This window comes from Bos grunniens, chromosome 15 (genome assembly GCF_055505025.1).
Source record: "Bos grunniens cultivar Pamir isolate PY7600 chromosome 15, Bosgru_T2T1.0, whole genome shotgun sequence".
Lineage (NCBI taxonomy): Eukaryota > Metazoa > Chordata > Mammalia > Artiodactyla > Bovidae > Bos > Bos grunniens.
Window position 1 is genome coordinate 39,864,977 of NC_141179.1, and position 23,520 is coordinate 39,888,496.

The following is a 23,520-nucleotide window of genomic DNA, read 5'->3' on the forward strand; positions in this document are numbered from 1 at the left end:
GACTCAGAGAGACATGGGTTCGATCCCTGGGTTGGGAAGATCCCCTGGAGAAGGAAATGACAACCCACTCCAGTATTCATGCCTGGGAAATCCCATGGACAGAGGAGCCTGGCGGGCTACAGTCCATGGGGTTGCAAATGTCGGATGCGACTGAGCACACATACACACGCTAATAAAGAACCTACTCCCTTTTCCACAGAAGGGCCTTTGGGATGCAGTTAAACTCAAAGGACTAAAAAAATGAATTCATGCGCCAGAAGGTAACAGAATGGTATGTGCGCTTGTGCTGGGATAAAAGACATGAGTGAGAGGGGAACAGACTCACTACTGCTGTGAGAGGGCCTGGCAGGCCACCTGCCAGAAGGAAGCTGGGGCTGATCCCTTCCTAAGTTAGGCCTCTGTGCTGGCCTGGGGGCAAAGGATGACAGTGAGGGGGAAGCCACTTCCCAAGCACCATCTGCTAGAAGCCTCATTCTGTCAAGAAAAAGAGGGTATTAATAACTTCCTCATTTGCCTTGCAGACAACCTTATATCTCAACTAGAGAAGAGAGTATTTTGAGGCTTTTCATTAATGAAGTGATGTGGCTCAAAAGGTTCTTGGGAAGAAGGTGCCTGGGACATTCTGGAAGAGATGCTGAGCAGACTCAGGCCCAAGCTGACGGCAAGCGGAGTGGATTTCAACACATTCAGGGGAGAGAGAGAAGGTTCCAGAGGCCGGTGAATATGGTCAATGTAGGGGAGGCACAAAACATTCCGACTCTGCTTCGCTCGGGAAGATGAGCACCAGCAGGTGAAGGAGCCAGGCTGAGGGCCAGCCAGAGAGCAGAGGAATGAGAACACGAGCCCCACGGGGCCGGGAAAACGAAGGCAGGCTCGCCCTCAGGGAAAACGGCGTTGAGTTAACAAGTGACACGGCGCCCGACGGGCTGCCTCACTTTCAAAGCTTGGCAGGGACAGGTTCTAGATGCTATAAACCGGTCAGGCTCACTGCTCCTTGACATTCCAGTCATTAAAGGTATTTTTGAAAGCACTTGGTAAGGAAAGCAATTAGTCAGATTTGCACTGGTAAGGGAGACTGAAAGTCCAGTTCCTGCTGCCAAACTGTTCAGACATCATCTGAGTGGACCCTGCTGTCTGCGGAAGCAAATTCCCAGGGACTCAGCATCCAGAAGTGGCGAGGAATTAGACAGTGCTTCCCAGCCACTGAGATGGGGCAGAGAAATGAGAAAAGTTCCATGAGAGAAGACAGATCACCACTGACGTTGTGTGAGAGAGAGAAGCAGAAAAGGCAGGCCCAAGATGAAGTCCTTCACTTGAACAGCATTAAAACCCTTATCCCAGACCCTGATAAGTATGAGCATCTAACAGAGAATCATTCAGAAAAGCAGCAACAATTACTAAACACTTGTTGTTGTAAAAGGAACTTGTTTTATATGTGTACATACATACATGTATTTCTTTAAAAAACACCAAATTACCAGTATGGTGATCAGGACCAGTTACATAATTAGTAGGGTCCAGGACAGAACGAAAATGCAGGAACCCTTGTTTTCAAAATACAGTCTTCAGGGTGGTGACAGCAGAGCATTAAACCAAGTACCGGGTCCTATGTAGCTGCAAGGGTTGCACGCCTGTGAAGCCAGCCCTGATGGTTTCTCTGGAGATGCTGCAGATACAGTTCATATCTTAATCCTAGTATGTTCTCCCTGAGAACAAGGACATTTTTATGAAAAGGATGGAAAGGTGAGGGCAGCACTGAGTCCTCCAAGTCTGCCTTGACAGGTAACCAAATGACCATCACTGACTTGCTGAGAAGACTCGCCCCCACCCTTAGGTGTTAATCAGTGATTGGATGTTTGTAGGACAGTGCCATGCAAAACCCATTAAGTACTAAAACGTCTGTTGAATTAGTGAACAAATGAAAATGGAAGACAGAGGCTATGCCTATCCAGTCTACAAGTCACACAAAGCTTTGAAGGATCGCTAGTGATAAGCTGAAATGTGGGACTATCCAATAAACAGATTGACAGAGAAGTTCAAAAAGACCAACTGTACCTACACAAGATGTAAAAACCCTTGCCTAACAATAATTCATGTACAAGAGAGCCAGGGAGGGTGCTGTGACAGCTGTCCCAGATGTGGCACTAATGAGATGGCTTCTCCTGCAAGGAGGCACCAGCCCCACTCGACCCCAGGCCAACCAGACCACAGCTGCAGTCCCACACCAGGTCATGACTTTCAATCAGCCACCACTGGAAGGAAATCCAGCAGACGGATGTGGCTCTGGAAAGAACGTGTGCCATCTGCTGTTCCCCACCCTTCTTGTGCCTGCTTCTCCTCTGGAGGCTGGAAGATCTAGATACCTGTGCTGCAACCTGCTTTGCACCTCTAGGGGACCAGGTGACATTTTCAAGATAAGCTGAAGTCTACTCCTGTGCTTCCAGGAAGGCATGCCTTTTCCTGATACAAAGGACAGCTGGCCTGGAGTCTCCCCTGCCCTCTTTCTGGCTGGTGAGCTACTGAAACCTGGCATAGCCATCCCCCTCCAAGGTGAAAATCTGGCTCAGCAGGGTGGTACAAGAAGACAGAGAGGGCCTGGCTCCTGCTGACCTCCCTGAACCTCCACAGCAGCCCCTCACTGCCTAATCAGGACTGGCTATGCTTGAGAAACAAAGCCCTGTTGACTCATAACGTCTTGTTCCTTGCATTTAATAGAGCATATCACAAGGGGGTGGGCAGACACTACTGCAATGAGCAGGCAGGCCAGGCTAACAGGGGGCTTGAAGCCAGGATGAGCTGAAAATGGGTAGTGAAGATGGAGAAAACCAGAGGGACCACCCTCTATGCTGGGGCCTTGCAAACTTTTTGCTCAGAGACGCGAGGGCAGCCCTGGCTGGGGGGAGATGGGGCAGGTATTCCTCCCTTAAGTTAGGTTTCTCTGGTTTTCTTTCTACTATTTGCAAGAGGACATGTCTCTGAATTTAGTGTCTCTCTCTTCAGTTTCCAAGCGAAATCTTGCTCGGCCCAGAGCAGACCTGATTCTGCATAGAAGCTAGGTTCCTGCGGTGCCAGCCCAGCGGCCTTCCTGCAGAGATCAGCCGGAGAAGCGAGTGCTACGGTCAGGCAGGCGGAAGCACCTGCCTCCTCCACTCATCTTCCTACCCAGGGCTGAGACGTCTTCGGAAGCTTTGTTGTTTTGATGGAATTTTAGTAGAAAGGTGTAGGTGGCTGTTTCTGCGTTAGTGGTCAAATGAGGATGAGAGAAATTCTCAATGGTTATTAGTTTCAGTCCCTTTCTAAAACCTTCACATGCAGGAAGGGGATTCTTGATTACCTCCTATTTTTAATAAAATCCTGCTCTTCTGATTTAAAGTCCCTAGACCTTCCAGTTTTCTTTGAGTGAGGGTAGAAGAGGAGGGTCCCAGGGAAGAGAGGTGAGGCCTCTTCAAACAGTAAGAACAAGGTGGAGACCCTGACAGAGGAAGTGAGCCTAAACAAGTTCAGTGTTGAGACATCAAATTCCCACCACTGGCACTTAACTCTGAGATCTGTGAAAATAAATGTTGTGTAAAAACAATCCCGTAATTGCAACATACCCTGAGAATAAGGTGTTTCAATTCATCATCTGACAGAAAAGTCGGCTTGTAGTTTGCCTCTGTATATGGATTGGTGGCACCTTCCGGGGGAGAAAAAGAGAAAGAGTTGAACACTTTATTTTAGTCAGATAATGTCTTGTTCCACTCGACTGCCTCAAACCTTCCAGATGCAGCCTCGTCCCTACCCACCGGGAGCTACATTTTATCTTCTCTCTCCTTGGCAGAGATAAGGTGAGCTCTGGCTTTGGACAGAAGCCAAAGAGAATGTCATCGAAAAGTGAACACTGTTGACCACAGGAGACTTAGCAAGCTTGTTTTTGTCACCACAGGGAAAATTCAGGAGCTAACAGAAGTTTAGAAACTGCTTCTAATAGAGAGGAAGCTCTAGAAGCAAACTGGTCGAGACTCCTGGGATGCTCTCTCCCTGCAACATCTATATTAAATGGGTTGTCTAGCGGGTGCTCAAATCACCACTCTAAATGTTCTTGGGAAGTCATCCAGCCTGCCAGGCCCTGAGTAAATACGCTGTGAAAGGCATTTGCTGTGAGTTCCTCTTCATCAGGGTTGAGTTAAATGAGCTTGGCAACCCAGAGAAATGCATTACTTCAGTAAATGCAACTCGAGCTCTCAGGACTGAAAGGGCATAAGACATGTTTAAAAGTCAATCTGGCATCTTTCGGGAGAATAACTTAGAGAAGAATGCCAGCAGTAAACGACTTGGAATCTGCAAAATGGTTAGTAGCACAGTGAAGAAATAAACTAAAACAGCTTATGACAATTCCAAAGACCACCAGGAAGGAGGGAAACAGAACCTGTTTGTGACTTTCAAATCAACTAACAAGGTGCATATCACTGATCCACACCCCTGTTTTTTAGGATCACTTGAGTTGTGCCACTCTTTTCTTCCAATGTAACAGAAATTAGTTGTAATGATTTAATCTCTATCTTCGCTAACATGAATTTTAAAATGCCATTCTCCAAGCCCAGGATACAACATTTATATTTTTGAATCAAGGTCAAAAGACAAAACCAGCTACTTCTTATTTCTGGTGGCTTTGTAGAAATATAAAAGACGTAATTCTTTTTACCACGCAGGTCAGAGATCTGAGTGAGCGCCTACTTTCCGATTTCCTCAAATAGTCCAAGTCTAGCTGTGGAAAATTCCAGGGACGGCCTTCCCTAAAATGCCTGCCACAGTTCAGATTTCTCCTGTGGTTTGGATAAGTCACTTCCACGTTTCTGCCTCTGTTTTCTCACCCTCCCCACACTCGGAAAAGAAGGAAAACACTGCCTCCCTTATAAAGAGTTGATCTGGTTTGGGAAAATTCCAGGAAGATGAAAATATCATCAGTGTTCACTCAACAATAAAATGTAGCAAGTGCCGTCAACCAGTGACTCACTCTTCAAAAGAAACCAGGATGAATTTTTCCTCTTAAAAACTGGAACAGAGTTTCCTGTGTCATAAAGGGCAGCTACATTTCTGATGTTTATCATTGTATGGGCAAGGTCCAGGCACCACATATATGCAAGATGGGATGTGTGCCTCTCATATGTATGTAGCCTGGGTTCATACACACACATGTGCATGGCACACAGCCTCTACCCTCTGGGGATGCAGGACAGCAAAACTGCATCTTGATACCCACAGAAGCTTGCTAATGCCGATTTCATTTGGCATAATGTCTGCTGCTGAAAATGACTGGTATACTCCTCAAGGCTACACATTTGCAAGTAATAAACATTGGCCTTAGGGAGTCAGGAATACTCTAAGGGTGGTAACATTTGTGAGCAAGGGCAAAATAGACAATAAAGCCGGGATCTCACCTCGTAACGTTTTCATGTGCTGAACAGCCATCCTCAGCACAGTAAGTTTATCTAATTTCCTAGACATCGCGTTGCACGTTGGTACCAAAGAAGCCAGTTCATCAATAAAACTGTTCATTTTATCCCGACGCCTCTTTTCAATCTGACTGTGAGCTTCCCTGAACAACAATATGAAAAATGATTTCTGTAAAATGTAACAGAGCATCAAAGAAACAATGATGAAAATAACTGTTTTCAATATTCATCTGACAAGGCAAATTTAGAATCTGAAGAATGTTTCAAACTGGGCTTTTCTACTAAAGTCACCCAAAAAAGTGGGGCTCACTGCCAAGTCGGTATTAGTATTTTTTTTTAATGCTTACCTTATCCTTAGAATTGAGAAATGTTACAAAAATTGTCTTTTCACAGTCAACTGTGCTTTTAATTTCTCATTTCTATTCTTCTCAGCCCCAATAAAGTTGGATTTTAAGATGGGGGAGAAAGAAAGAAGGGAGGTGGAGGACTTGAAGGGCAAAGCACCCAGGAACAGACATCAGTGAGGGCCCCAGGCTGAGCTGTCTCTGAGGTCTGAGGGCAGTCTGCCATGTGGTCTGTGGGAGACAGACTGACTGAGACACCAGGTAACTAATGCTGCTGTCCTTGGATCAGCCGTGACCCCACCCAGATGCAGCAGATGCTACATCTGTCCCTAAGAGTTGCTGCCCGCCGAGGAGCATGACACGTCCCACGGCACACTCTTTTCCTGACTGGTGTGCACCTGCTGTTTGTGACTGTCCCCCAAAGAGGCGTGTCAACAGTGCCACTGCCATAGCAACAGAACCGTGTGATCTCTCGCCAAAGCTGGTCCATCAGGGAAAAGCCAGCAGTTTCAGGTCCTTTGAATTCTACAGCCCTAGTTCTGTGGCAGGACACAGCGTCAGATGGCCCTGGGGTTAATGGCAGGAGAGTGGAGGACCCCCATGGAGGGGAGTCAGCAAGTGTGGCTGGAGGCAGGAAGGAGGGAGTCAGAGAATCTACTTGAGGGAGCAGGGCCTCCCCAGGCCTGGCCTTCAGCCACACCTTGCAGAGCAATAAGGGCCCTTTCTGAGGCCAGGCAAAGCCGGGGAACTGACTCCCTGAGCCAGGTCTCCCCAGAGGGCCCTGAGGCAGGAAGGAGGAACCTGCTGAAGACAGGGAAAACCTTTAGCCTTGATTTATCTTTGGCTCTCTCCAGAGTTCCCTTCAGATTAAACATGCTTAGACAGCAAAGAGTGAAGGCAGCTCAGCCTGGAGGCAGTGAGGGACAGAGGCCACATCAAGCCAGGGCTCCCCTCCCTCTCACTCCCTAAGGACACGACAGTATCAAAGACTGTTTGACAGACCGGGAACAGATATTCAGAGCCTCCTTGACTGCACACTAAGCAACCAAACCAGGATGGCTTATATACAGAGAGAAGGTCCAAGCTCACCTTGCATTTTTTATTCTTCCTTGGTGCTCTGTGTATTCTAACCTGGAAAACAAATAAAAAGAAACATAATCCCCTGGAGATTAACAGTAGAGTTACACATCCATTTTCTTCCCTGCCTGATCCCGTCCTCTCTACGTGACACACGAGGGCTCTGCTTGTTAGCTACACAGGGTGGGGTGTGTTGTGTGTGAGCTGCTCAGTTGTGTCTGACTTTTTGCGACCCCATGAACTGGAGCCCACCATGTTTCTCTGTCCACGAAATTCTCCAGGCAAGAATACTGGAGTGGATTGCCATTCCCTTCTCCAGAGGATCTTTCTGAGCCAGGGATCAAACCCTGGTCTCCTGCATCACAGGCAGATTCTCTACAGTTTGGGTTACAGGGTGGGGCATAGAGGGGAGACAGTTCTGAGCCCACAAGCTCACAGCCTCCTTGCTTATCCCTAATCAAGGAGATAGGTGGAACCTGCACGTTTAATTATGCAAGGAAAATGGCTCTAAGGATGCTGAAGTTCAAATGACTAATTCACGGTACCTTCCGTGAGGGTCATCTTTGTCTGTGTCCATGCTTTCTCTGAGAAAACAAAAGAGAATATAACTGTTAAGACATACAAAATCGCTTCTCACCACAATACAGAAGGCCATCATTTATCCAGAAACCAAGCAATTAGAAAGCTCAAAGAGCCACAGCATTGACTCCTGATGTATAAAAGTAAAACCAACTTGAACCTAATATAAAACCAGACTCACTTTCCAGTTTATCAAATGTTATATATACCACTTCAATAAAGTTTGTGTGTTCATGCATTTTACTATATTGATTGCTTGAGAAAATTGGGAATACACAGCATTCATGGAAACTCTGAGTTAACCAGAGTATCCAAGTAACCATAATATCTCATTCCCCCAAGCCCCCCAACCCCCATCACTCTGGATAAATGGAGTTTATTCATTTGTAAAATGTATCAAGCATCAAACATATGTGGGCATATATACTGAATATCTGTCTGGTGGTGGGTAAGGTGGGGAGGGAGCATCAAAGCGCGCACGAAGGAGCACTGAGCAGAACCCAAGCCAGCTCCCACCACTGCTGCCAGCGCTCTACTTCTCAGCTTGGGGGAAACCCTGAGCCCGGGGAGCTGGGACAGATGGAGGCATGGGTTGGAGACCACAGAGTCCTGGGGTCACAGAAGGATCTGCCTTCCCTTCATGGACTCTGGAATCCAGTTTTCACAGCACATTATGGGTTCAGTAGAAAACAGACTGAAATCCTCTGAGGAAGGAGTTCTAAATCCTCCAGGTGAGCTCATACCTTCCTCCAATCCCTAAATCACTCAGGAGGACAGACTACCCTCTGGGCCTCTCTCCCTTCTCCAATCATGGCCCTACAAACATCATCACCATTAAGAGAAAAAGCAACTTTCTCAGGAGCACTGAGGTATGCTGCAGGCACTCAGAACAGTGGTTCCCAACCAGGAGCCCGCCATCTCCTCATAGGCGGAGACTTTCTCTACCTGATCTGAAGTTCAGAAGAAATTCTACAGGCCACAGGGGAAAATGAAAAGTCCTTCTCCCCCTCTGTCTAGACTCATGTCTGCTCACTGAGGCAGGTGATCATCGCAGGTGAAAAGAAGCTCTGCCCTAAGGTAGGAGTTTGGTATATTAAGCTGTTAAGGGATGACAGGTGCTTAATTCATAGGGTGTCCATGAATTACAGAAGACTTGCAGACTGGGGTCCATGTGGGAAACCTGGAAGTCCAGAGTGGTGACAAGGGTGGAAACCACAGATCTAGACAGCGGAGGTCCCAGAACATGTCAAGGGCTCCATCAGACAAAAGCTCCACAGAAAACGTCTGGTTTCCCTGTTGTGGAGTTAGTGCCATGGAAAAACACCCTCTTGGTCCTCACATCCATTCTCCATCCCCTGGGTGGCCGCTCTCTTAATCATCTGGGATCACTTACATATTATTCATAGCATCTCCTAGGGGGCATCTGACCTCCAGCCACTATGCTCCCCAAATCTGACCCGTGAACTTCAGCAGAAAGGACTTCTGCTGTAAGGGGGCACACCTCTCCTTGGAGATTTTCTCTCATTAAGCAGAAGAAAACTCTTCAATGGACATTTGGGCAAGATTCCATGCAGTTGCCTCTACAAAACAAAATGTGCCTTTTGAATGTTCTATGCTGACATATTCCCTAGATGTCTGTATAGATACAAAAGAGTTGACTGTAAGTGTGAAAATGTACTTACTCCAAAGAAAAGCCAACAAGTCTTTAAAAAAAAAAAAAGGTGCTATTTAATGTAAGAGGAACACTAATTCAAATAATGTGTTAAGGACAATGTCACTGCTCCTATACCATTTCCAGAGATGACCTCTACTTTCTCATTCTACAAACATTAAGTAAGCCATTGATGTCTTCCTCTAGACAGGTCCTTAGGCAAAGCTCTCTTTGGAACCACTGAGGTTATATCCATGGACTTAGCCATGTTGCTCAAAGGAGCAAAGGAAAATGAAGAAAGTGGTAAGAGGTGGAACTTGGCTTTAAGGCTATTCGTTTTCCCTCGAAAATCTGGGAACCTGAGCGGGGTGCACAAAAGGAGAGTAAATGGCTCAGCTGCACTGGAGGCTCCCTCCTGCTTGCAATCCAAGGGAAGATAAAGGGAAAAGTCAAGTCAGATCTTTCATCCCCATCCCTTTTCATAGACAAGATCCCTTCTTCCAGAAGGAACAGTAGGGCCCCTGGACGTTCATGCCCGTAAGCTGACACCAAGTTTAGCCAGAGGAAGACAAGCCCAAAGGCCTTACTGGTAGTCTGTGGAGCTGCCCTTGCGTTTCCGGTTGCAATCCACGCCACCGGTGCCCAGAGGGCTGGAGAGGAGGTCGGTGGCACCTGGGGACATGAAGTCACTGATTGTTGAAGAAATGTCCATTCTCTGGTCGGCCATTGGAGGTCTGAAATAGGTACAAGGGGACAGAGGTGCAATTATTTCCACAAGCTTTTCTAAGGTGGTGGAGGACTAGGGTGGCACTGTGGGAGGACAGGGACTTCATGACAGTGCCGACATCTCCCCCAGCCAGCTGGGACGAGGACAGGCACTGCCAGAAGGAGCATCATATTCACTCTAGGAGTTATTATAGGTAATTTAGGCTCATCTGCTTGTTTTTTCTGACAAAGATACAAAGCTCAGAGAAACTAGGTGGCTTCTCTTAGGTCCCTGCGCCAGGGCATGAAGAACTAAACCAGAACCCAAGGCTCTAGTAGGTACAGCCCCATGTTCCAGCCATGGAGGTAACCTAGTGTCCCAGATGTTCTCACAATCCTAACTTAATTTTCTTTCAATCAAATCTAATCGATGAAATAAATATGATCTGCTTGTTATCTCTGTATTTTTATTATAGCTTTTATCAAAGTTGTAGGAAAGCATAAAATATCCTTTCTCAGCCTGTAAGTCCCACTTGGGAGTCAAAAAAGCAGTCCCTCCCCGTCACTGGCCCAGGCAAAGTCTGTCTAGTCTTCTCTGCCTGTCCTTCTGCACTTGTGATTCCATTGCAAGGAAAACCTTGCACAATGAAGTGAAAGCACTGCAAACCTTTGCAAAGTATTTTGAGAATTCATATCTTAAAAGTGCAAAGCAAGTCAGCTCAAAAGAGAGACTGGCAAGTACCTTGCAAGAGACTCCAACTCCAAACCCAGGTGAAGGGGGCTGTGCACTGCCAACTGTTGGGGTCTGAGCTCCAGGCAACGTGACAGGGGCTGTCACTCCCTCTCTCTGGGCCTGAGTTTCCTCATCTGCAAAGTGAAAGGTGAGGGTGAGCTTTTGTTTCCACTGTATCCACAGATTAGTCACCGGAGCCCTCCTGGTCACTCTCACTGTCGTTGCTAGAGTGAACACTGACTGTGCACATAGCTCTGTGCATTTGAGCTATTATCTCTTAGTATAAACTTCTAGGAGGACTGACAGGTCTAAAGGGGACACACATTGTATGTTTTGCTAAATACAGAAACACTGTGCTCCAGAAGAGCACAGTAACTTTCATCCCCAACGAAAGCTCTTGTCAATCTGAAGGAAAATACAAAACCTCACTATTTTTACTTGTATCTTAAAATGATTATGAATGGTGTTTCTGTTTATAGGCATGTCTTTCTTTCTTTGATGTGGACCATTTTTTTTTTTTAAGTCTTTGTTGAATTTGTTACAATACTGCTTCTGCTGTTTATGTTCTGGTATTTTGGCCATGAGGCATGTATGATCTTAGCCCCCCAGCCAGGGATTGAACCTGCATCGGAAAGCAATGACTTAACCACTGGACCACCAGGGAAGTCCCTATAGGTATTTCTTGATTACTCCTGGTGCCCACTTGTGTCCTGTTTTCTTACCATACTACCTTTAGCATCGATGGGCCTCCTAACTCATGCTCACCTGGGCACCTGAGCCTGGGGAGAAAAGCACATAGCAATCCCTGACTCCCCTGCTCTGAGACCACATTTACGCTTTCCTCCTCCAACCTCCAACACCTTGATTTTCACCCTTAGCCGATAAGTCAGCTTTCTACGCCACTGAGAAAAGCAGCCAGTGACCACTTCTACCAGCAACCTAGACACTACTGGCTAGGACCCCACACCAAAGCATGATGCACCCTCCTCTCTCATGAGTGTGGACCATCCACCCCAACCCTGCATCATCCACATTCCGCATTATCTTGCATCGCTTCTACAAGGACAAGAACACATTGCAACAACACTCATCTTGTGGGGGCTGGGCAGGGAATAAACTCTTTTGAACTCTATTTCCTTCCAGTTATTGCCCCATTTCTTTGTTTTCAATTGCTTTTCTCTTCCTCAAGACAAATCAACTCAAATCAGGCTTTTGTCCCCATCATTCCAATATATCAGCCCCTGCTGGGTTCATTAATGACCTCCTCATTGCTAAATCCAACGGCCAGTTCTCCATCCCCTCCCTGCTTGGCATCAACACATCTGATAGAGCTGATCTCTCCCTCCCGGCTCTCAGCTTCATGGTTCTCCTACTTCAGTGGTCACTCCTCTTTTGTCTCTACAGCTGTTTCCTCTCGTCTCCCTCACCTCTAGGTGACCGATCCATGGATGTTCCTAGCCCCCCTCTCTGCCTACACTCCCTCCCTGGGAGATCTGCCTAGTTTCACTGTTTTAAATAACTACCTATACTATGACAACTCTCATATTTACATCTCCAGCCCAGACCCCTTCCTGAGTTCCAAAGCATCACCTTGACATCTCCCCTTGAACATACAATAGAAACATGAAACATCCATAACCAATCCCTGGTTGCCCGCAAGTCCAGCCTCTTGGTCATGCCCAGGTCAGTAAGTGGTACTTCAATCCTGCTTGCTGCTTAGGCCCCAAACCTAGAAGTCACCCCTGACTCCTTTTCTTCCATGGCCTGTATCTAATCCATCAACAAATCCTATTAGCTAAACAGTCAAAAAAAAATCCAAAATTCAACCACTTCTCCCCTTTTTCCTTCATATTTCTGTTCAAATGTCCCTTTATCAGTGAAGTTTGCCAGGATAACCATATAGTACACACCCCCACAACTCTTTCTAACCACCTCTGCTGCTGCTGCTGCTGCTGCTAAGTCGCTTCAGTTGTGTCCAACTCTGTGCGACCCCATAGACGGCAGCCCAGCAGGCTCCGCCGTCCCTGGGATTCTCCAGGCAAGAACACTGGAGTGGGTTGCCATTTCCATCAGTCCTGCTTAATTTTTTTTCCACTGCCCTTATCCACATCTGGCCAGCAATAACCTACTTAATTTACCGGCTGTCCTCTCCATTAGATCATAAGCATCAGAAGAGCACAGACTTTGGTTTACTGTCTGTACCCTTAGTGCCCAGATCACATTTCAGCACATAGTAAGCACTCAATAAATACATATTGAAAAATAAATAAACTTGTATGTTAGGAATATTAATCTTTGCTGATCATAGATGCTGTAAATAATCTTCTCCCCTTTTTGTCTTTTATCTTTGCTTATGGTGTTTGCACATGATACTAAAAGTGGCAGGTTTTAAAAACTCTTTTCTCATCCCCAAAATAATTTTATAAAAAAATAAAAATTAAAATATCCTCTTCTTTGCTAACAATTTTGTAACTTTAAAAATTCAGTTTTAATCCACTTGGAAATTATTTTTGGTGCAGTACTTAAGGTTGAGAATTTCTAATTTCCCTCCAAAAAATACAGTTATTCCAACACTTACTAGGTCTACATATCCTGTTACCAGTCACTAGAAATGCCACTTTTCTTGACTCATTTTTCAGTCTGAACTTTCTATTCTGTTCCCTTGACCGGTTTTTTTCCAGTCTGGCACCACACTGTTGATGACTATGGCTGTAAAATACATTTTAATATCTGATAGAACAATTCCTTTCCCTCTTTGTACTTTCTGTTTTCAGAAATTTCCGGGCTAGTCTGATGTATTCTTCAAAGAGTACTTTATAATCATTTAATCACACTAAAGGCCCTGCTGTGGCTGCCGCTGCTGTTATTATTACCAGTACTACTGACATTAAGAGAAGCAGGTCAGCTGTGAGCAGAGCCCTACACTTAGGGTCCCAGTGACCATCTGGGCCACATGTCAAACCTGGGATGCTACCTCTGCCCCCACCGCTCTTTCTGAACAGCCAGACATTTGCATGAGGTGGAGTATTCCAGGTTTCAGGGATTTTGGGAGAAACCACACTTCCTAAACGAAGAACGACCGTCGGGGCTGCAATGATAGTGTATCTAGGTGGGGGTGGGTAGGACAGGATTGTTACCTGAAGTTACGGTTCTTAAACCTCAGATCCACCTTGGGAGAAGCAAGGGGCCGCTGGACTTGTTGGTCACCTCAAAGCGATTTTCATGTTTTGTCGCTTCCTTTCAAGCAGTCAAGTTCTTCCAGAAACCTGCAGTGGGGCCCACAGGAAAAAAAAACCCAGACAGGTCACTTTGAAGTAGATACAGTTGAAAGTCTCACAGCGGCTGAAGGAGATGAGGAGCTCAATCATGACTCCCAATTACAGGGAGCAATGCTGAGCTCACCATCCCATCCTTCAGCTGCCTGTTCAACTCAACTGCAAACACATGAGGAAATATGCCGGGAGATATTTTCTGTGAAAAACAATGCCTTTAAAATTATTAAACGTAGATTCTTGGACACGGCCTTAAGAGGAAGAAGATAATTATATTTTTCATTTCTCCCACTGGGTCAAGCAGTAACAACAGTGAACGCTGACTGAGCGTGTACCTGGCATCGGGCGCTGTTCTTACTGCACCATGTAGATTAACTCACTTAGACCCGACGATAACTCTGAGGTAAGTATTAATACTACTGTTTCCACATTTGACCAAGGAGAAGACTGAAGCAGAGAGAGGTGAAGAAACCAGCCAAGGTCACTCAGCGGGGGAGAGCAGTGGGGCTCCGGGAGCTACACCTGCCCCTGAGGACACCACTTAACTTGCTCCAGCCAAGTGAGTTATCTAAACGCACACAACATGGAACAATAGAAAGCAAGTCTTCAGGAAACATTAAGCCAAGACGAAATGCCAGCAGGGCCAATGCCTGAAATGGCTGGGAATGAGCTAAGATGTTTAAAGAAAATGTCCCTGAATTTAAGTACGTCTGGTAGAGAAATCAGTTCTGAAAAGCTGCTGACGTCAAAGGGGGGCGGGTGGTGCTGCCCTGCCCACCTCCTGCTGGCAGGATACAGGGTCTCCTCCCTGTCCCTGTGAACCCTGAAAGGGGAACAGGCTCTTAAGAAGCCCCCTTACTTCTTCCCTGCTCCGTCTTGAGATGAAAAGACAGGGGCTTTAAATGGGGTTTTCCTGACCTTTCTGAAGCACAAATTTTGGCGCTTCATGTTCCGCGGGCTAATTCTGGCCTCTTGGATAACCTAACTTGCCTAGATCATTACAAAGGTCTTCAAATGAGTATCCAGGGAATAGAAAAGACCGTGTCCTTCCCATTTACTCTTCTTTTGCAGTCTGGTTCAGAACCCCGTCCCAGCCCCTAGAAAGATGTGTCCAGGAATTCCGGGCTTCAGTCTCTAAGCCTTATGGATACAGTAGCGGCACAAGGATGCAAAGTCCCCAGGGTAAGGCTGCTGGGGGCGGGGGGTGCTTACCACACAGAACCCCACCTAAATCAGACCAGCATCCAGGTCCCATACTATCCTCCCAACCCCAAACGGGCAACTCAGGATCCACCCTGGGCACAAGCCCCTCTTCTTCCAACACCCCAGAGCCGCTGCCTGGCCCTTGGATAGGGGGGTCCAGCCACTTCCCTGCTGGCCTTGCCCTCTCCTCACTGTGCTCAGAGGCAGGACGCCCCCTTGCTTAAAACATTTCAACGGCTTCGCTGCTCGCCTAGGCCCTCCCAAAATACCCCAAACACCTAGCAGGAAACACCAGGCCTCCACAGTGGGCTTGCTCATTCCCCAGCCCAGGAGTGCGCATCCGCTGCCTGAGGCGCCAGGCCACTGAAGTACTTCAGTTCCCAAGAGCACGAGGCCTCAGCTGCGTCCACTTCGTTTTGCAGGGAGTAGGCGTGGCTCCTTTGCCCACTCGGTCACCTGGTGAACCCCTGCGTGCCTTTCAACTGCCCTCACGTGTCTCCTCAGGGAAGCCTTCGGCTCTCCCCAGCTGCCGACCCTTCCCGTTAGCCGCTGCGGCCCCGCCCCCGCCGTCCCGCCAGCCCCGCCCCTCCCCGCCCCGCCCCCGCCGTCCGCCCCGCCCCCTGCACCTGAATCTCAGGGTTCCTCATCTCCCAATACCATGCCTCTCGTTTTCTCTTTTCCCCACATCCCTGAAATTTAGTTTGGTCCTCAGGGCCAAACGCCCCACGAATTCTCATTTTGATCATTTTTTCCCAATGCTCAGATTTCCTTTATAGAAATCATAAATGCTAACAAACATTTTAGCACTCTATTTTGCAAAATCTAAACTGTATTTCTTGTATGCTTGGACAAGAAAGCTGAATCAGTTGTGACAAATATTTTTTGGAAAACTGTTTTCTCTCCAGGAAGGTGTTCTTAGATACAAGACAATAAATGAAACAACAAAAGAGACAAAAACCTTTTCTGTGCTGCTGCTGCTGCTGCTGCTAAGTCACTTCAGTCGTGTCCAACTCTGTGCGACCCCATAGACGGCAGCCCACCAGGCTCCCCCGTCCCTGGGATTCTCCAGGCAAGAACACTGGAGTGGGTTGCCATTTCCTTCTCCAATGCATGAAAGTGCTAATTACCTCTTAATAGAGTTTGAGCCAAGGAAGGAAGGGGGCCCCAAGAGACCAAAGGTACCTGGGAGGGGGGACCCCAGCTGAGCGGGGGTTGGGCCAGCCCTGGTGCTGCCATCCAAGTGACACATAGTGAGGATGCTCTGGGGACAGCCCAGCCCTGGTCCTAGAGTGGGTGTCACATGTGAGCCCACTTCTGAGCTGGAGATTTCTGAGGGTGGGAGGGAGGCTCTCTGGGTGGCCAGAGAAAGTAAGGCATGAAGGGGCCTGGGAATTATGCCTTGGAAGAGCTTGGGGGCCCCCCGTCCCACCCAGTCCCTCCTCAGAGCCCAGGAAGAAGATTCTCTGTGGCTCCACACAAAGGAACAAGGGGGCTGGAAGAGGTGGGCATTTCAGCCACTGTTAGACACCCAAAGGAGACCACTGCTCCTTCAAGCACAGCAGGGCGAGGCTAACTGCCCCTTAAGAAGCCCACACACACACCGTCCACAGGAAGATGGCCACAGGGAGCCCTCCAATCACAGACCAGGCATCTCTCAGCTTTCCCTCTCCTTGCCCCAGCACCCTAGAATGACAAGAAGAGAAAGCGAAGTGTGCGGATTATACTAAGGTTCAAACCTATAGATGCCCCTCTGTGTGGGGAGTCGGCAGGCTGCCCCATGTCAGGCCCAGCCAAGTGACTCTCCCAGACAGATGAACATGAGTGGAGGGGACAGCAGCAGCCTTTGAACTGGCCCTGACCAACTACCCCCTTACCAAGAGACCAGCAACTGCCAGACAGAGACTCCCCCTTTAGCCAAGGTCTCGGATGGATGGTAGTACCAGCAAGAAGCAAACCTAGGCCACTGTAAGCTCCTGAGATGCTGAGGTTTCTACTAGGGTGACCAGCTCTTCTCTTTGCCTCCGACCTTCCTGTTTGAGCACTGGAAATCCTGCATGCCAGGAAACCCCTTTGTCCCAGACAAACCAGGAGGGCAGGTCCCCTGCTTTTCTCTGCTGTATCACTCATCCTAAGCCGACTGACAGAGGCAGAAAGAAGGAAAAACCAACTCCGATCCTGGAGCCACAGGCCAAGCCTGACCTGGGAGGAGGGAGAGGGAACAGTGCAGGTCACACTGGCAGAGTCTAATCTTCACAGTAACCTATCTGTTCCTCTTGGTCATTCCCCCAGTTTTCCAGGTAAGGAACTCAGCATTGAAGAAGTAAAGACATCTTGCTTAAGATGACACGGTTAACAGGTGGGGACTGAAACCCATGTGTGTCTGGCTCACTGGTGGTTCTTCTTTCTTCTGCCACATCACTGCCCATCCAGCCCCCAAAGCCATCCCCACAGTGGAAAAGACAAACAGCCCAAAACAAGCACTCCTGGAGAAGGAATCAGGGAAGCGATAAGAAGCAATCCTGGTTCAGGAAAGCTACAGAAACTGTCTCTGGGCTTCCTGGCAGCCAGGGCAGAGAGGGAAAGGATCAGCCCTCTTCCTTCATTAAGGTTACCAAAGAGGGGTACCTGTCTGGGAGACTGTGGGACATGAACGCTATGCCAGATGGTTCTGGGAACATAAGGACCCTAGTAAAAGCATGTCCCCCTTCCTGCCCCCACCTGCAAGTGTAACAGCTAGATGGAGCTCTATTGAGACCACTTTATGAAGTCCCAGATGTCACTGGGGTACTGGTTTTTGGTGATGTGGCTTAATAAAAGGGCATGGCTTAGGAAAATATGGATGATAGTGAATCAACATCCTTGCTTACCCTGTCTAGTCAGCTGCGTGCTCACTGATGGACTTCCCACAAAACCCCCAGCTCCCTGCAAGGACCCCTGTGTGGCCACCTCTGCCTCCCCACAACATACAAGGAGCTGGCCCTGGACACAGCACCTGCTCCAATTCTCCATCATATTCTCAACTTGAGGTTTACTATGGGGAGGAATGTGGAGTTGCTCTGGTCTGTTCCTATGGTGGTGGCCTTTGAGCAGAGATAACAGACTGAAGGGTCGCTGGCCCCACTGCAAATCCCCCTGAGACCCTCTGGTTATTCTGACAGCTTGTGGGGAGTTTGGTTGCCTTCCTTTAAAACAGATGGATTTAGAGATCATTCACCCACAAAACCAGGTGCCTCAAGTCTAAGGTAACAAGGGCTTGCCCCAGTATCATTAAGCAAGCATTTCTTCAGCCCAAGTGGAAGCCAGGGCACCCGGGACACAGAGGGGAATGTTTAAATCCCCTCAATCGTGATCATTGCAAAAGGCAGCGCCCTGCCTGCAGTCATGCGAGCAGCACCCTACCCAAACCCAGTATGCACCTTCACTTCTGTAAGTGGCAGAGATTTGTAGAGCATTTACCCTAAATTTCCAGCAGGTGGTGGTCAAGTGTCTTGAGGAAGGAGTGCCTTTTTTTCTAGCTGTGGGCCGCAACGTAGCTGAAGTATAGGAGCAGAACAGAGGAGAAAATGATTAGCTTATTTGATGGTGTGTGCAGGGAAATGGAAGGAGGAGGGACCAGGGAAGAGGTGAGTCTTGAACCAGGTGTTGTAGATGCTTGCCTGGCAGGTTGGATAGTTGGAATGATGTTCTGCGCAGAGGACAGTGTACGTGCAGCGGCTGTCAGGGGCCTGCGGAGAATCCCGCTTGTGGCGCTTGTGTACCCAGTCCTGCTGGAAGCTTTAGATGCTTGGGAATCCTGAAATCAAACAAAAATCAAGGAGCTTGCACTTGGAACTACAGGACTTGAAGGGCCTGTTGAGAGGGTCGCACAAGGGGCAGGGACTGTGAATTCCGGATTAGATTGTGAACAAGGCTGGTCGATGCAGAAAAGATCCCCAACACCATGGACAGAGGAGAGTCTACAGCATTCCAGTCTTGGAGGCCTACTGAGGGCTGTGAGATTCTGCGATCTAATTAAGAGGCACAATACAGGGCATACTCCTAGCCTAGCAATGGTGCTAAGTACATGTTTGCTGAATGAGTGAGAAAGGGATGCCTTCTTAGACCTTTGCCAAGTCTATCACTGAAGTATAGGAAGGAGAAAAGCCAGAGGAACAAGCTACAGATCCACAGTGCTTTCTGGAAGGACCCTTGGTCCTGGATGGGGATGCACAGACCACCGGCGGGACCAGTTTGGAGACTGGCCCGATACGGGTAGACAGTCGAGCTGCTGACCAAACTGAGGTGGATCAGCATATGAAGGCCAAGCAGAGAGGTCGTAAGAGAAGAGTCATAACGTTTTTGGAAACTGGTTGAAGGAGAATTTTTATGTGCAGAAAACAATGAATAGACAGGCAGATCCAGATTACTCCTTTAACAGGTTTAATAAGAAAGACTGCAGAGTGACTTGGAGTCCAGGAATGACCAATCTCCCAGTAAATACCCATGAATCTCCTGAAAAGGGAACGGATATTCCTTAGTGCCTTCAGTGCACCAGGCCCTTTATGACATGGTGGTTTGGAGCATGCTCTCTGCTGGGGGGTGACGGTGAGGCTCCAAAGCCTGACCCTACCAGGCATTAGTGCCTGGGGTGCAAATCTCAGTTCCAACATACGCACAACCCTTAACTTGGTGTGTCATGGCCTTCTGACCTGGGAGATAGGGATGACAATATATCCTGCCTCAGAGCTGTGGCGAAGATGAAAAGAGAGGCAAAACATGCTTAGTCAGATGTGCGGACCCAGAGCAAGCCTTGCCTCCCCAGACATCGAGCATCTCCCCCAGGCCCTACCCTGGGCACCTGGGTGCAGAGGAGAACGAGGCCTGGATCTTTCTGGGGGAGGCAGCACATGTGAGTCCCCCGGTGGCTTCAGATTCCATTGTATCTGACACATGATGAGCCCTCCACGTGGAAAACTATCATTATTTTCTCATTTAACCATCACAGCAGCCCTGTTAGGTGGCTAATGTTCTCCTATTTTAAAAATGAGGAAGCTAAGTTTCAGAGAGGTGGTTAGGTAACCTGAGCAAAGTCAGAGATTTCACAGGAAGGTAGATGTAAACCCAGGTCAGTCCTATCTAAAGCCCATAGTCTTTCCTCTATGTAGCATGGCCTCCATGCAAAATAAGAAGTGGGCACATTCCAGAGTATGCAGAGATTGAAAAATTCTCCACAGCAGCACTTCCCAAAGAGCTGTCACAGAACACCGACTCTATGAGACTTAAATGCAAAGACATGGGAGGAGGGGAACCCATGGTCAAAGAAGTGTGGGGAATTCTGGTTAAAGGCTGTGTTTCTCCTCTGCAGGGCTTCTAGGAACCTTGAACAGGGCCCTGCAGAGGGCGACGGTCGGGGAGCAGCAGGGTCTCCATCTGCTCACAGGGACTGGTCCCCACGCTTTCCTGCACCCAACATCTAGTGGACAAAACTTGGGTGGGGCACGCTAAAGGGACGCTTGCTCTGCAGGATCACTCAGGATGCAGCAATCCTGCTTTCCCCTCTTTCCCTGCCCACTTCCATGCCAGAAGGTGCTTGGCATGGCTTTGTCAGCTTCTCGGATCCTCTGAGAAAAGCCCGATGTCTGAGGTCTCTGTCCCACCTGTCCCTGGCTGCCTCCTCCACCCAGGGCACACCCTCTGCTCCGTTGCGCCCTCTGCCTCTTGCATTCACGTGCATTCAGCCCACCCGCCGGCTGAGACCCAGGATTTCTCCGCACTCCCTGGAGGATGGCAATGGAATCTGAAGTTGCTGGGGGCAGGGGAAGGGGGGCTGCCTGCCTCAGAAAGATCCAGGCCTCGTTCTCCTCTGCACCCAGGTGCCCAGTGTAGGGCCTGGGGGAGATGCTCGATGTCTGGGGAGGCAGGGCATGCTCTGGGTCTGTACATCCTGGCTGCTCTGTCCTGTCAGCTCTGGGAGGCAGCCTCCTGAGGGCAAAGCTCTCCTCCTGACCTTTAACCCTGACACACCCCTGCATTTAATGATGACACAGGGATGACCCCTCCTGCCCCGCACCAAGAAGGATGATTAACCAAAGACACATCAGCGTGGCTTCATGTTGTTGCTGTTTCTTTTCTTTCTATTCTCCCCCACCTTTTTTAAAAAACATGCTACAGACTAAGAGAATAGAGCTTGGCCCTAAAGACTCAGGGAATGAACCCTCTTTCCACCAAAGAGCCTGCTACCTGATGTTGAAAAAAAAATTGTGGAAAACATCTGCCTCTTGTTCTAAAGGAAACAAAAGGATGTACTGCTGTTATTTGGTGATAACGAGGAGGGGTTTCTCAGGGGGCGCTAGTGGTAAAGAACTCTCCCCTCCCAATGCAGGAGGTGGGGGTTTGATCCCTGGGTTGGGAAGATCTCCTGGAGGAGGTCATGGCAACCCACTCCAGTATTCTTGCTGGAGAATCCCATGGACAGAGGAGCCTGGTGGGCTACAGTCCGTGGGGTCACAAAGAGTCGGACACGACTGAAGTGACTTAGCACACACACAAAGAGAAGGATGCTGGTGTTGAGGGGAAGCAGAAGCAAAGACGGGGCACTGAGCAATATTATATGGAACAGCCTTCACCTTTGTGCCTTGGCAGAGAGCAAGGCCAACTGCAAAGTGGGGAAGGACCTGAGGAGCCGCAGAGCTCCCTGGTGGGCAAGGCCATGCGGTGCGCGTTTATCCAGAGATGGTCAACCAGGCCTGTGACCTACCCCGACTCCCCAAGCTGGAACCAAGGAAGAGCGAGGGTTCCCCTCCTGCCGAGCGTCAGGCAGGGGGGTGGACAAACAGGGGAGGGCATGATGGGGACAGGAAGAGAGGATGGGGCAGTGGTCAGTCCTCTGAAGCCAGACAGCCTGGGTTCAAATCCCAGTCCTGCTGGTGACTAGCTGTGTCCTGGGCCAGTTCCATGACCTCTGGGAGCTGCGGTCTCGCCTGTAAGAGGAGGATTTCTCTTCCCAGATTGAATGAGGCCAATGCACAAAAAGCACTTAGGATGCCTCTTGGGTTAACCGTGGTTACCAAAGTGCTGAGCTGCGAGGTGAGACCAGGAGCAGAAGGCCGGGGGCTGGGCATAAGTATGGAGGTCACAGAAAGCAAGCTTGGGCTACAAATCTGGGGTGAAGGGGCGCAGAAACAGTGGGAGGAGAAGCCGCTGGGGGAGAGGGGAGGGCCTGGCCAGTGGATAAGCTCTGGGAGTAGGAGGGAGAGGATGAGGGTGATGGGGAAAGGCCTGAAGAGGGACCTGGGAGTGGGGCTGGAGAACACTCCGGAGGCCCGTGTGCTACAGTGGGCAGCGTGGAGAGTGCCTCTAAATCTGAAACCGAGGATGCTGCTTTGAGAGTCCGCCCCTTTTGTCCTACCGCCAGTTAAACTAAAATCAGAGAAATAACTGCCATGGGAAGCTGGGAAGACAATAACGAGAAAGCCAGATCAACAGGTAATAATAACAAAACTGTAGAGTTACCAGAGAAGGCAACGGCAACCCACTCCAGTACTCTTGCCTGGAAAATCCCATGGACAGAGGAGCCTGGTGCGCTGCAGTCAATGGGGTCGCTAAGAGTCGGACACGACTGAGCGACTTCACTTTCACTTTTCACTTTCACGCACTGGAGAAGGAAATGGCAACCCACTCCAGTGTTCTTGCCCGCAGAATCCCAGGGACGGGGGAGCCTGGTGGGCTGCCGTCTATGGGGTCGCACAGAGTCGGACACGACTGAAGTGACTTAGCAGCAGCAGCAGCAGCAGAGTTCCTAGGAAGACGAGACGGTGAAAGCAAAGGACGATGACCTCCCTGCAGAGATGGAGATACAGGGGAAGGGGGGCCAGCAGCTGACAGTGCTGCCAGAACCAGGATGCACGGTGGGGAAGCGGGGGGACACCTGGCTCAGAGGGGTCCGAGGACACCGTCCCACCCACTGCAGGGTTGGGCTGATGGGGAAGGAGGCCTCAAATGGCTACCACGGCCCCAAAGCCCCAAAGTAATGCATCCAACAGAACTTACTAGGCACCCCTGTAGGCCAGGTAACTTCTACAGTGAAAGAACTGGTAATCGGAGTAAATTTCCACCACAGATTGCCCGTGGCAGTCAAATTTCAATTCGGGACAGTTTTGTAATGATGAAGACACTATGCGTGTGCGGTCCCACAATCCTCCGTGAATCTTTCAACAGATATTCACTGAAAGCATCCAGGTGCCAGGCACTGCTCTCCACGGCAGGGCTGGGGCAGGGGACACAGACCCTTTCTTCCTCTCATATACATTCTGGTGACCGAGGCCAGCAGAGGGATAAAGAAGTAAACAATGCTGGGAGGTGGGAAGTGCTGGGGAGGAAAGTCAGCCACGGGGCAGGAGGAGCACTGGGGAGGAAGGAGGAGATGTGGGGAGCTGGAGGAGAAGCGAGGAGTGTTCCAGGCGAGAGAGGAACCGGTGCAGAGGGCTGTGGTGGAGGCCACAGGGTGCTGGGCAGACCCCTGTAAGGACCTTGGCTTTGACTC

At 49.0% G+C, this 23,520-nt stretch overlaps 1 protein-coding gene across 43 annotated transcripts in view; it reads right to left on the reverse strand.

Moving 5' to 3' along the window:
* BMAL1 (basic helix-loop-helix ARNT like 1) overlaps positions 1-23,520 on the reverse strand; it is a 108,328-nt gene that overhangs the window by 22,234 nt on the left and 62,574 nt on the right. For 16 of the 43 annotated variants that reach the window (XM_086339943.1, XM_086339924.1, XM_086339929.1 and 13 more), the window contains 7 exons: positions 13,662-13,790; positions 10,534-10,658; positions 9,674-9,820; positions 7,402-7,440; positions 6,869-6,910; positions 5,421-5,578; positions 3,597-3,676 (listed from right to left, as the gene is read on the reverse strand). In XM_086339943.1, the coding sequence (XP_086196069.1) occupies positions 3,597-3,676; positions 5,421-5,578; positions 6,869-6,910; positions 7,402-7,440; positions 9,674-9,813 (459 nt within the window). In that variant the 5' untranslated portion in view covers positions 9,814-9,820; positions 10,534-10,658; positions 13,662-13,790. Of the gene's footprint in view, positions 1-3,596; positions 3,677-5,420; positions 5,579-6,868; positions 6,911-7,401; positions 7,441-9,673; positions 9,821-10,533; positions 10,659-13,661; positions 13,791-15,277; positions 15,579-18,455; positions 18,533-18,655; positions 18,793-23,520 lie in introns of those variants that run through there. The other 27 variants (XM_086339947.1, XM_086339946.1, XM_086339931.1 and 24 more) reach the window with 5 other exon arrangements.